The sequence below is a fragment of the Anabrus simplex genome, chromosome 2 (genome assembly GCF_040414725.1).
Source record: "Anabrus simplex isolate iqAnaSimp1 chromosome 2, ASM4041472v1, whole genome shotgun sequence".
NCBI lineage: Eukaryota > Metazoa > Arthropoda > Insecta > Orthoptera > Tettigoniidae > Anabrus > Anabrus simplex.
This window is the reverse complement of record NC_090266.1, coordinates 116,985,919-117,000,835: the sequence shown is the minus strand read 5'-3', so window position 1 is coordinate 117,000,835 and position 14,917 is coordinate 116,985,919. Positions and strand designations below refer to the sequence as shown.

Below are 14,917 nucleotides of genomic sequence, written 5' to 3'. Positions count from 1 at the left end.
TGTATTGAACAGGTGGACTTATAATATTGTAATAATACTTGAGACATACGTCAACTTCAATACGGAACCAAAATGAGAATAGTTACTTGTAACATACCACTTAGTCGAGCAGCTCTTCTTCTTTCTCTCAATTCTTCCCAACCCAAACATTGCAACATTTTTGTAACGCTATTCTTTTGTCGGAAATCACCCAGAACAAATCGAGCTGCTCTTCTTTGGATTTTTTCCAGTTCTTGAATCAGGTGATCCTGGTGAGGGTCCCATACACTGGAACCATACTCTAGTTGGGGTCTTACCAGAGACTTATATGCACTCTCCTTTACATCCTTACTACAACCCCTAAACACCCTCATAACCATGTGCAGAGATCTGTACCCTTTATTTACAATCCCATTTATGTGATTACTCCAATGAAGATCTTTCCTTATATTAACACCTAGATACTTACAATGATCCCCAAAAGGAACTTTCACCCCATCAATGCAGTAATTAAAACTGAGAGGACTTTTCCTATTTGTGAAACTCACAGCTTGACTTTTAACCCCGTTTATCAACATACCATTGCCTGCTGTCCATCTCCCAACATTTTTGAGGTCACGTTGCAGTTGCTCACAATCTTGTAACTTATTTATCACTCTATAGAGAATAACATCATCTGCAAAAAGCCTTACCTCCGATTCCACTCCTTTACTCATATCATTTATATATATAAGAAAACATAAAGGTCCGATAATACTGCCTTGAGGAATTCCCCCCTTAATTATTACAGGGTCAGGTAAAGCTTCACCTACTCTAATTCTCTGAGATCTATTTTCTAGAAATATAGCAACCCATTCAGTCACTCTTTTGTCTAGTCCACATTACCTATACGGAAGGTTTCATGCTCTTCTGATGTTGAGTGAGGCCAGCGCACATATCCATCTGACGTCACTGTGCCAGAACATCCTCGGAGAGAGCCAGTGCACATGGGTCAGACACCAATGCAAGTGCTGCCATTGGCCACTGCATCGATGGAGGTCTCAACGGTGCAGATATGATGAGGCCGCAAACTGAGAGCCTTCCATATCTGCAGGTTTCCACGAGCTTTGAGAGGCCGATGTATCTTGAACGGACTACCCCCTTATATAAAGGTGGTGGACAAGTACGAGGAGTTCAGTTCAGTGTGAACTGTGAGCGAAAAAGAGTGACGAGTACTACTCATGGGTTCAGTATGAGTGAGTTACAGCCTGAGCTGAGTGTACGAATCTGTTGGAGTGTCCACAAGTTGGAGCTGAGGACTCGTTCTGTATCCTGTCATCGTATGCGCCTCTGGGGCTGGCTGCTGCAGAAAGACATCATGCGTTCTGGTGCAGCTTGGAAGAGGAGACTGGAAACAGGCATGAGGCTGTGAGACGAGTTCTACCGAAGTGTGTGGACAGCATGTACCATCCTGAAATGCGAGACTGACACGCCGGCTGTGAACTGCTACAGTGGCAAGGAGAAATTGAGTGACTGAAGAGACAGTAGTGCTAGCGATCAAAGACTGAATTAATTAGTGTCAATAAGAGAGAGAGTGCAAACTGTGTAATGGTGCATCCTGTATTGTGAGCATAAGTGGTGATCTTGGCATGCCTGTGTATATTGATGTGGTTTTAGTAATTATTTGAGTAGATTACTACCAGTTCCTGTGCTTATTTCATATATACCCCTCCAACTTGTTACAATATTAATGGAGAATGAATTGTTTCCAATTTATGTTTAATTTCAGTGTGATACTAGCCTCAAGTATTATGACAAGCACCAATGGGAGTGGATGATGAATACGATCAAGTGTTATAATCAATAGCATTTTAAATTCAGTGTCAAATTTCAAAGAAGTCTTTGCTGTCAATTATCTATTGTCAAGAATCAATTGCCATTGTATTATTTTGGTGTAAATTTGTTTTTATGTCATACTGACAATAAATGCCTAGCCCATGTTTTATTTCTGTTGTGTCATTTATGCCTGATGCCATCCTATGCTTTTTAATGCCTCTGATAAATAGTAATAGACCTCACACATGAACGGTCCACAGTGGGATCCTCGTGTCTGTCGGCTGTGCTTAGGTAAAAGGGGGGCAGTATGTATGTATGTATGTATGTATGTATGTATGTATGTATGTATGTATGTATGTATTTGTGTGTAATGAAGCTCTTACTAAAGGTGCAAGAGGAGTAACTTTTAAAATCCTGTTATGAAGCAATTATTTAATGAATAAATACTACCTTAATTCTTCAGAAAATGTACATAAAGTGCCATTTTTGTTGTTACAGCCATAGGAAGTTTGTACAAATAATTACACTGATATTATAAATTCCATCTCTTCTGTTCATAATTTGCATTATCAACACACACTTCTCAGCATGCATCAACTTTAAGTTCTTTTATATCCTTACATCAAATCTAAAAATTAGGGACCAGGAGAGATTTCACACATAAATGATCCTGGCACAAAGTAACTTCAAATCCTAGTTGTTATGATGCAATAGAAAATAATATATTTAACACCCGAAGTGCCAGGTGAGACCTACGTTAACTCACAGGGCTTAATGCCATTTTGGCTGCATGGGTCAGCTATGGACTCATATGCACTCTCCAAGTTTCAGGCCCGTCATGTCATACTGGCATCAAGCTTGATATGTAAACACATGTTAAATGAAAGTAGGTGGCCAGTAGATCATGAATCTCTTCCTGGCCTGTTCATTTGAGAGTTCAGTGTGGCACCACATGACTTCCATGTCACTGTAATATATCAACCACAATAAATAAATTAAAATGACATTACTGGTATTCATTGTTTTTAGATAGTCTCATTCAAACAAATAATAAAGTATTGATTAGACTGTATAGTGGTATTCATTATTCATTGCCTCAAGCCGGGTCTATAGATGAACTGAAAACATACCGTAAATCATAAAAAATACAATCAATCAATCAATCAATCAATCAATCAATCAATCAATCAATCAATCAATCAATCAATCAATCAATCAATCAATCAATCAATCAATCAATCAATATTCTAAAGGCTAATGCCTTTTGCAATGCAACCACTCTTTTCTTTCACTGGCTGTTTGTTTCAGTTCCATGTAATTTTCACAACCTAACCTCTTCTTGATGTCATCTAAATACTTCATCCTAGGTCTTCCTCTTCCTTTCTTTCCCAGCACTTCCCCTTCAAGAATGTCAATGATGAAAGTGTTGTGTCTGATGACATGTCCAATAAATTTTAATTTCCTATCTTCTCTCTTCTTTAACTTCCCTTAAGACTTCCAAGTTGGTTTTTCTTTCCGTCCAGCTCATTCTGGTCATTTTCCACCATATCTATATTTCAGCAGCTTCAAGTTGATTCCTTTCTAATTTACCCACAGTCCAACTCTCACTTCCATACTGCAGTGTACTCTATAGAAATTATTTTGCAAAGGATTTTCTGACATCTATATTCATGTGCGTGCGGGTTAAAATGTTTTTCTTAGTCATAAATGCCTGTTTGGCCAGTGCTATTCTTCTCTTTACTTCCAGGAAGCATCTATTATCCTCTGTTATCACACTACCAAGTTAACAGAATTGTTTCACCTGATCGATTGTGATATCATTCATTTTTATATTGGTTTTAATTTCTTCCATACTTTTTTGTAATACCATTAATTTCGTTTACCATTGGTTGAAAAAAATTGTAACTTTGTCTTGTTCACAACCACACCAAATATCAATCTACATTTTTATATGAATTCAAAATATAAAATATAACAATTTGAAGGTATATATTTTAATCAGGGTTTTGTTCACAATCACTTCACAAATATGTGCACTTTGAAGAAAAAGTCCAACAGGAAGAATTTTTTAAGCATTGGGCATTTGAACTTAGACAATAGAGTTTTCATCCTCAAGAACTGCTTTCCTGATTCCCGATAGATCTCTTCATAATGCTAAATGCATCTCTATCTTCCCTGCTGACCTACAACCTCCAGACGGTGGGGTTACCTGTTCTTCAGGTACTTGTGAGGGAATGTCAAGATTTTTGATACCGGTACCCGTTAGCCGTTCGACAATGTTTTCTTTGAACTGGGCAACAGATGTACTCCTATTTCCTAGATGAGTGTCAATATGAACGGCAATTACTTACCTGTGCACAGTTGGGTTAAGGTAAGTGGATCAGGAAGGCGGGAATTGTGCTAGGGTACGTGATGAAAAATTGGTCACGCATGGCCTTAACAGCTGGAAGGTAATGTCAGTGGCCATGTGAGAACAACGTGTCACCACAATTTCAACACAATGTTACGACCACAATTTTGGTCCAATATGAATAAAAGACAAGTTTCTATAATGAGATGCACAACTTTATTCTCAAAAATAAGATATAACAAATTGGCCCCGAGGAATTTTTTTTTACACCATATGTAAGATGTTAAGGACTGAATAAAGAAAGGTAACAACACAAACACCTGCCATGAGCAATCCAGCTAGGCCAGTAATAAAAGATTAGGCCTATATAAGAAAAATTTCAAAAGTACTTTCCTATTACAAGCTTGTTATAACACTGATAACAGTCTAGTACTTATGAGGCCTGTTCAAGAAATAACCAAACTTTGAAAATACTGTACTGACGCAAAATCTCAGTGGCTTCAAGTGAGTGACCTTATACAGTGGTATCCTTCCAAAGAAACATGCCATTTGCCGCACATTCTTAAAACAACTTTTTATCACTCAGCAGCTGTTAGTTTCCGAATGTGTTGAGTATGTGTTTTGATTCTCGAGATGTCTGGAATATCACGAGCATCTTATCAAAATTTGATCCTGCTTCAAACTGAGGAAAATGCTTATGGGGACGTAATAAATCATGAAGAAATTCTATGGTTACCAGAAAATGTGTTGTGTGCAGTATTATAAGTAGTTCCCATGTTTGAAGGGTTATTTGGCATCAGTGGTGATGTACACCATGAATTCCAGTCTGAGGGTCAAATGGTGAACCACTGGCATGGTCTTGATGTCTTGAGATGTTTGAGAGAAGATATCAGGAGGGAAAAAAATACATGCTTGTGAAGAAACAACACATGGATACTCCAACATGAAAAAGTGCCAGTTCAAAAATCGCTGTTAATTGATGATTTTTTTTTGATCAGGAAGACAAATGTGTTTCCCATTCCTCCTACTCACCTGACCTAGCCATAGAAAATTTTTTAATATTTCCCAAACTGAAATTGCAGACTTTACTATGCACTGCCTACCAGGACCACTTTCATGAGTGGAAACAGTGTTAGGAGCATTCTATTATAACATTCAAAAGGAGACAGAGCTAATAAGGCTGAAGATAATCCCCCTAAAGTTATTTTCAAAGTTTTATTTTTATTTGAACAGGTCCTGTTCTGACTCTCAGTAAAATACAATTTCATTCCTGAAGCATGAAAGATAACTCATTCCCATGCTTTGTACAAAACTCTCAAATGTAGTTTGCTGAGAGTACCCAATACTATTTTTATTCATGTATATCCCCCTATCATGTACATCACACACACCCTAATTTTCAATATGAAATTGAAGGAGAAAATTTATCTCCACTCATAAGCTCACCAGAAAAAAATTATTCACCCTAGTGCACATGCAGATGGATCGTTAAGCCTCTACACATGGCAAAGCGAATGAGTCCCATGCTTAAGCGCATGTGCACTACCTTTATGTGAGCATAAGGCGGCAACAATCAGTGAGACATTGATGTTTCATGCGGGCAGTGTATGTCAACATGGGTAGATGTAAGGATGTGACAGAATGGCAAAAAGGGGCAATTGTGTTTGGCCGTGCTCATGGCTGTACGGTGCATGATGTTGCTGGATTTGTTGGTGATCTGCAGCAGACTGTCCAACGTGTCTGCAAGCAGTGGTGTATTACATGTGGCTACGAAACACGATGTCAGAATTATGGTCAGAAAAAGATCCTGACTGAGAGGGACTGGAGACGTGTTTCACTGCTTGTGAATTAAAATCACTTCCAAACCTGACAGGAATTAATGCTGTCAGTGAATGAAGGTCCATACCAACCTGTTACTAAGAGACCATTGCGACGGGAACTGCATGCAGTGAACATTTGGAGTTGGTCACCTCAGAAGATGCCATTGCTTACACAGGCACATAAAACTGCGCATCTCCAATGGGCTAGAAATCATCGAACATGGACAGTAGTTGAGTGGCGAAATGTAACGTAATTTGATGAATCACATTTTTGCCTGTATTTCAATGACGCGCATTGTCAAGTGCATTGAAGGCCAAATGAAGCATTTCATCCTGGATGTATGCAAGGTCAGGTGCAAACCGGAGTTGGGTCTGTGATATTTTGGGGGTGTTTTTCGTATCACGGATTGGGCCCACTCACTGAGGTGACCACTAACATGAACCAGCATGTTTATTTAAACATACTGGATGATCAGGTGTTGTCCTTTCAGTCAACATCTGCATGATGAGTATGTTATTGATAACCTGAATTTTCAAGATGACAACAGCAAAGTTCATCAGGCTGGATGTATATGTGACTGATTTTATGAACACTCCTCCACCCCATTACATCTCAAATGGCCTGCAAAATCACCTGAATTGAACCCCATTTAAAATCTGTGTGTGACATGTTGGAACAGCCAGTAAAACACCGACATCAACATACAAGATACCTGCACAACCTTGTAGACTCACTTCCTAACTGACTCCAGGCGGTTATCAAGTCCAGAGGCAGAGTTACATGGTATAAAATAATGCTTGTAACGATATCTCCAGGGGTGAATAATTTTTGTCTGGTGAGCTTATCTTGCATTGACTTTTTCGATATCTCAGTATAAATACAAGGTACACACCACAGCACAAATGCCTACTCTCAGTTCAAGGTGGGACTGTCTCATTCGCTTTAGTTGCAGCAGCTCTCTCCTCTTGTTTGGTGAAAAATAAATAGGTAAATATGGATCCCCTGCCCTAATGAGATAGACAGAATGTGACACTTTTGAACTGGCTGCAATTTCAGTATACCAATACCTATATGGCATGTGCAAGATGTAAGGTGTAAGATCGAGTCCAGTAATTACGATCCCATAATTTGCGTTCTAGTGTAACTCTGCTCATAAGTGAGTTAGGGAGAAAGGTTTTACAGCAAGTTTCAAACCTGAAGTGATTCAATTTGCAGAGAAACACTGTAATCATGCTACAGACCAAGAATTCTATGTGATAACAGGTAAGTCAAAGTTTACAGGTTTCTGTAAAAGAACTATATTAATATTAAATAAACAGTTTCATGTATACCTGTAAATAAAAATTATAATTATGTATTACATAACAAGGGCTGGTAACAGGCCTAATATTTTTCCACTTTTTTGTGTGATAAAATGGAAGTGCAAATGGCAAGGGAGTGTATTCGGCTACAAATGAAGTCCTAGAAACTATAATACTTTTTTAATATTCAATAAAATGTTACAGAATATAATGAAACACAATCTCTTATGCAAAATCTTGAGGCGTCATTACATTTAAAAAGTATTTGAACTCTAATGAAAGTGGATTTAGTAACTTCCCACTTGTACCTTGTATCCCAAATTTTAAGCTTGAATTTTCATTTCAAAACGTGTAGATACACGTGAGTAAAAACCATATTTCCCTTAGGTTGTGACAAAGTCTATATATAAAATTGCTGATCATAACTCCAAAGAAATATTGCATGAAACTAATTTAGTTTTCTCTCATATTATACTGCGTAAATCTGAATTTAACTACGATCTCAGAGTTTTTTAATATTCATCATAATATTAAAATACAACAAAAGAATAAATCATGTTTCACATAAAGTGAGCATTTCTCCATGAAACACTTTAACTCTTTATTTGTAAAGTTGTTCACAAGCAATCTAATGCCTGCAGACATAAGCATTTTGATCTCTGTATCCCTCAGTTTAAAATGTGGATGTCAATGTGAATTGCAACACTATTAATTTTTTTTTTTTTTTTTAGGAATTTTGGTCACAATTTGCCAAATAAAGGATTAAATTCAATGGAGGTATACTACAGCTAGAAATGTGAACACATCATTCACTGTTATTGATGGTTCAATTACCTTGTTTGGCAGCTGAGTGAGAAAACAAATCATTGAATATTTTTTGCCACAACATACTCAAAATTTAAGTTCTGAAGACTTCAATTTCCTGAGACACTGAAACTCATGTGACAGAATAATATCTATGGCTCTACTGTATAAAAAGATCAGCAAATAAATAGTTATGTATTTGACACAATTATATGGAAAATATATATTAAGTTCAGTCTTCATTTCATATGGCACAAATCTCAGATTCATTCATTCATTCATTCATTCATTCATTCATTCATTCATTCATTCATTTTCAATTACATTTACCAGACTGGCCATTGTGAGAGAGAAATTTCAACCAATTTTTAAGCAAATTTCCATACACAGGCTGTGGTAAATCCTCGATTCTCAAAGTCTTCTGGAAGTGAATATTCTACAAGACGAACTATATTTTCCTGGATTTTCTTAAATGGCAACCTGCCTGGATCACCCACATAGACAGATTTTCCCTGACGTTTGAGATTCTGAAGCCAGGGAAGGAGCTTAATTGCAAAATCTTCATCATAAAATAAATCTCCAACTAGAATGCAATCCCATGTAAGATCCAACCGTCCAACAAGATTCTCTGTTGTAACATCCACTATCACCTTGTTTAGGGCAGCATTCATAGCAACTGCAACACCAGCAACTGAAAGATAATGATTCAATCAGTGAAAAAGGACAGAAGAAAGAAAAAAAAAAAAAAGATTCAATCAATCACTATTAATCTGCATTTAGGGCAGTTGCCCAGGTGGCACATTCCCTATCTGTTGTATTCCTAGCCTTTTCTTAAATGATTGCAAAGAAATTGGAAATTTATTAAACATCTCCCTTGGAAAGTTATTCTAATCTCTAACTTTCCTTCCTATAAATGAATATTTGCCACTATCTGTCATCTTGAATTCCAACTTTATATTCATATTGTGATCTTTCCTACTTTTAAAGACACCACTCAAACTTATTCGTCTACTAATGTCATTCCATGCCATATCTCTGGTGACAGCTTGGAACTTTGCAACATTTTTGTAATGCTACTCTTTTGTCGAAAATCACCAGGCACAAATCCAGCTGCTTTTCTTTGGATACTTTCCAGTTCTTGAATCAAGTAATCCTGGTGAGGGTCCCATACACTGGAACCATACTCTAGTTGGGGTCATACCAGAGACTTATATGCCCTCTCCTTTACATCCTTACTTCTTCTTTCTTCTTTTTCGACCGCTTATCCCACACCTGTGGGGTCGCGGGTGCGAACTGTGTCGCACATGTGGATTTGGCCCTGTTTTACGGCCGGATGCCCTTCCTGACGCCAACCCTATATGAAGGGATGTAATCACTATTGCGTGTTTCTGTGGTGGTTGGTAGTGTAGTGTGTTGTGTGAATATGAAGAGGAAAGTGTTGGGACAAACACAAACACCCAGTCCCCGGGCTAGAAGAATTAATCAGAGACGATTAAAATCCCCGACCCGGCCGGGAATCGAACCCGGGACCCTCTGAACCGAAGGCCAGTACGCTGACCGTTCAGCCAACGAGTCGGACCCTTTACATCCTTACTACATCCCCTAAATACTCACATAACCATATGCAGAGATCTGTAACCTTTATTTACAATCCCAGTTATGTGATTACCCCATTGAAGATTTTTCCTTATATTAAAACCTAGGTAATTGCAATGAGCCCCAAAAGGAACTTCCACCCCCCATCAATGCAGTAATTAAAACTGAGAGGACTTTTCCTATTTGTGAAACTCACAACCTAACTTGTAACCCCATTTATCATCATACCAATGCCTACTGTCCATCCCACATTATAGAGGTCATTTTGCAGTTGATCACAAACTTGTGAATTTTTTATTACTTTATTCAGAACAACATCATCTGCGAAAAGCCTTATCTCTGATTCACTTATTTACTCAAATCATTCATATATACATAAGAAGACATAAACTGTCCAATAATACTGCCTTGAGGAATTATTGCCAGGTCAGATAAAGCAATGCCTACTCTAATACTCTGAGTCTATCTTCTAGAAATGTAGCCACCAATTCACTCACACTTTTGTCTAGTCCAATTGCACTCACTTTTGCCTGTAGATTCCCATGATCTACCTTATCAAACGCCGCAGGTAGATCAACCGCGATACAGTCCATCTGACCTCCTGAATCCAAGATATCTACTATATATTGCTGGAATCCCACAAGCTGAGCATCGGTGGAATAACATTTCCTAAACCCGAACTGCCTCCTATTGAACCAGTTATTAATTATGCAAACATGTCTAATATAATCAGAAAAAATGCTTTCCCAAAGCTTACATGCAATGCATGTCAAATTGACTAGCCAGTAATTTTAAGTGTTATGTGTATCACCCTTGCCTTTATAAACAGGGAACAATATAGCAACTTTCCTTTCATTTGGTATAGCTCTTTCATGCAAACAATAATCAAATAAGTAGATATGGTACTGCATACCAAACCATTGTCTTTAGCATATCCCAGAAATCTTATCAATTCCAGTTGCTTTTCTAGTTTTCAACTTTTGTATCTTATTGTACATGCCATTGTTATCATAGGTAAATTTTAATACTTCTTTAGTATCACTCACCTCCCCTATCTGGACATTATCCTTGTAACCAACAATCTTTACATACTGCTGACTGAATACTTCTGCCTTTTGAAGATCCTCGCATACACACTCCCCTTGTTTATGAATGATTCCTGGAATGTCCTTCTGTGAACCAGTTTCTGCCTTAAAGTACCTATACATACCCTTCCATTTTTCACTAAAATTTGTATGACCACCAATTATGCTTGCCATCATGTTATCCTTAGCTGACTTCTTTGCTAGATTCAATTTCCTAGTAAGTTCCTTCAATTTCTCCTTACTTCCATAACCATTTCTAACTCTATTTCGTTCCAACCTGCACCTCCTTTTTAGTCTCTTTACTTCTCTGTTATAATATAGTGTATCATTACCATTCCTTACCACCTTTAAAGGTACAAACCTATTTTCACATTCCTCAACAATTACTTTAAATCCATCCCAGAGTCTGTTTACATTTTTATTTACCATTTTCCAGTGATCATAGTTACTTCTTAAAAACTCCCTCATGCCTGTTTTATCAGCCATATGGTACTGTGCCTAATAGTCCTAATTTTAATACCTTCCTTTCTTTTACATTTATTTTTAACTACGACAAAAACAGCTTCGTGATCACTAATACCATCTATTACTTCGGTTTCTCTATAGAGCTCATCTGGTTTTATCAGCACCACATCCAAAATATTCTTCCCTCTAGTTGGTTCCATCACTTTCTGAATCAGCTGCCCCTCCCATATTAACTTATTTGCCATTTGTTGGTCATGCTTCCTGTTGGTCGCATTACCTTCCCAATTGACATTTGGTAAATTGAGACCACCCGCTACTATCACATTCCTTTCCATATCATTTCCAACATAGCTGATTATATTATCAAATAATTCTGAATCAGCGTCAGCGCTACCCTTTCCTGGTCTGTACACTTCAAAGACATCAAGTTGCCTATTATCTTTAGAGAAGAGCCTTACACCCAGAATTTCATGTTTTTCATCCTTAACTTTTTCGTAGCTTACAAATTCTTCTTTCACCAGAATGAATACTCCCCCGCCCCACCTACCATTCCTAACCTATCTCTATGATACACACTCCAGTTCCATGAAAAATTTTCTGCATCCGTTATATCATTTCTCAGCCATGATTCAACTACTCTTAAAATATTTGGTAAGTATATATCCATTAAATTACTTAATTCTATTCCTTTCTTTACAATACTTCCAGTTCAACACTAACATGTTTATGTCATCCCTGCTTGATTTCCATATCCCTTTACTCTTATCACCGCTCCCTAGACCATCCCATTTCCCTGAATGTAGCTCTCTATAAGCCTTCTAAACAAACAAAACCACTGCGGTTTAGGTGAAGGCCATCTGAGTGCAGATCCCTATCTCCTATCCACCCATTAGGATCTAGAAATCTCACTAACAGTTTCCCAAACACCCAATCCCAATCACCTTCCAGTCAGTATCCCTCCTACACATTATTCTAGTGATAAGAATCTCTGCTTCCTTAAACTTCACCTGCGCTGCATTTACCAGATCCTACAAATCCCGAACTATGTTGGTACTTATACCTGCTTGCGTTACGTTGTTGGTACCAATGTGAAACACTACCACCTTCTCCTTTCCATCATCCTTCTTTTCCACTTTTCTCAACATCTGCCTCAACCTAATTCCTGGATAACACTCTACCCTGGTTCCTTTTTCTCCACACACACTTTCCCCACATGTCTAACAATGGAATCCCCCATGACTAGAGCCTCAACTCTACCTACCTCATTTGATCCCCTACACTCCTGGTCAGCCCTATCCTTTCTGACGGCTGCAGAAGCTACTTTTCCTTTCATTCAATTTCCACACTTCTCAGCAACAGTTCCCTGTTCTTCATCTTCCCTCTGCTGTTCTACCTGCAGTGACTCGTACTGATCTTTCACAGACATCTGTCCTGAATTCTGATCCTAAATAGAGCCCTTAGCCTGTAATGTCCTTCCCCTTAAAATATTATACCACCTGCCTTCTACAATTCCCCAGTCTCTTCCCATTCCTTTTTTATACCTACTGTATCCTGTACATTGTATGATGGAGGCCTACCTTTCTTCCTGTCCTCTGAGAGAATCCTAATTATCTCCCTCAAACTCTCCTACTCCTCCCTCATACTCCTTAATGCCTGGCCACACCCACAGTACCTATACTTGCACTACTTAGTCATTATTTACTGAATAATGAAAAGAAATAGAAAAATAAGATAACTTCTTCTGTGCTCAAAAAATGAAGGGAAAGAAATATTGTCTATGATAGTACACAAAGATCACACAACAGTATGGTAATTAATATACTACCACACTACAATACTACTTAGTCATACTATATATTTTAACCTACAACACCCTAATAGGATGGAAACTGACATTAATAACTGAATGCCGAAAGGAATACACAAGAATTACACAAGTCTAAGCTCCATTTAAGCCTATTCTATATATATATAAAATAGCTTGTCCTGACTGACTGATTCATCATCGCCGAGCCAAAACTACTGGACATAATGAAATGAAATTTTGGGGATACATTCATATTAATATGTAGGTGCTCGCTAAGAGAGGATTTTGGGATATTCCGTTGCTAAGGGCGTGAAAAGGGGGGGTGAATTTTTAAAATGAGTGCACCTATATCTCAAAACTTTAAAAGTTTACAAATGTAACAATTGGTATTTAGGATCTTCTTTGAAAATAAGGAAACACGTATTTTTTTGTTTTCAGAAAATCCCAATAGGAGGGGTGAAAAAGGGTGAAAATGGGGGGAAATGTGTTGAATGCCTTTAATCATGATACCGGTACTTATATCTCAGAAACTGAAGATATTACAGACCTGAAAATTGGTACTTTTGATCTCTTTTAAAAATAAAGAAACACGTATTTTTTGTTTTTGGAAAATCTAATTAATGGGAGGGTGAAAAGGGGGTGAATTTTTAAAATTAGTGAATCTATATCTCCAAACTTTTAAAGTTTGCAGATGTAAAAATTGGTATTTTGAATCTTCATTAAAAATAAAGAAACACGTATTTTTTTGTTTTCGGAAAATCGCAATAGGAGGTGTGAAAAGGGGTGAAAAAGGGGTTGAATGCCTTTAATGAGACTACTTATATCTCAGAAACTGAAGATATTATACACCTGAAAATTGGTGTTTGGGATCTCCTTTAAAAATAAAGAACCACACGTATTTTGTTGTTTCTGGAAAACCCAATTAAGGGGGGTAAAAAAGGGGTAATATTTTAAAATGAGTGTATCTATATCTCAAAACTTTTAAAGGTTATAGGTGTAAAAATAGGTATTTAGAATCTCCATTAAAGATAAAGAAACACGTATATTTTGTTTTCGGAAAATCCTAATAGGAAGGGTGGAAAAGGTTGAAAAAGGGGTCGAATGCATTTCATGAGTCTACTTATATTTCAGAACCTGAAGATATTACAGACCTGAAAATTGGTGTTTGGGATCTCCTTTAAAAATAAATAAACACGTATTTTTTGTTTGTGGAAAATACAATTAATGGGGGGGTGGTGAAAAGGGGGTGATTTTTTAAAATGAGTGTATCTATATCTCAAAACTTTTTAAGTTTATAGATGTAAAAATTGGTATTTAGAATCTCCTTTAAAAATAAAGAAACACGCATTCTTTTGTTTTCGGAAAATCCCAATAGGAAGGGTGTAAAAGGGTGAATAATGGGTTGAATGCCTTTCATGAGGATACTTATATTTCAGAACCTGAAGATATTACAGACCTGAAAATTGGTATTTTGGATCTACTTTAAAAGTAAAGAAACAGGTATTTTTTCGTTTTTGGAAAATCCAAATATTGGGGGGTGAAAACGGGGGTGAATTTTTTAAAATGAGTGTGTCACCATCTTAAAACTTTAAAATTTACAGATGTAAACATTAGTGGTTAGAATCTCCTCTAAAAATAAAGGAACACGTATTTTTTATTTTTTTGTTTCCAGTAAGTCCTAATAGGAGGGGTGTAAAAGGGTGAAAAATGGGTTGAATGCTTTTAATGAGGATACACATATCTCAGAAACGAAAGATATTACAGAACTGATAATTCGCATATGGGATCTCCTTTAAAAATAAAGAAACACGTATTTTTTAGTTTTTGGAGAAGCCAATTAATGGCGGTTAAACAGGAGTGACAAATTGGGGTGAATTTTTTGAAAGACTATATC

General features: G+C 37.2%; 1 protein-coding gene across 2 annotated transcripts in view; it reads right to left on the bottom strand.

Annotated features, from left to right (window-relative positions):
- Positions 1-4,344: 4,344 nt before the first annotated feature.
- LOC136863916 (electron transfer flavoprotein beta subunit lysine methyltransferase) overlaps positions 4,345-14,917 on the bottom strand; it is a 205,925-nt gene continuing 195,352 nt past the window's right edge. For both annotated transcript variants that reach the window (XM_067140338.2, XM_067140337.2), the window contains exon 4: positions 4,345-8,761. In XM_067140338.2, coding sequence (XP_066996439.1) covers positions 8,439-8,761 — 323 coding nt within the window. In that variant the 3' untranslated portion in view covers positions 4,345-8,438. The remainder of the gene's footprint in view (positions 8,762-14,917) is intronic.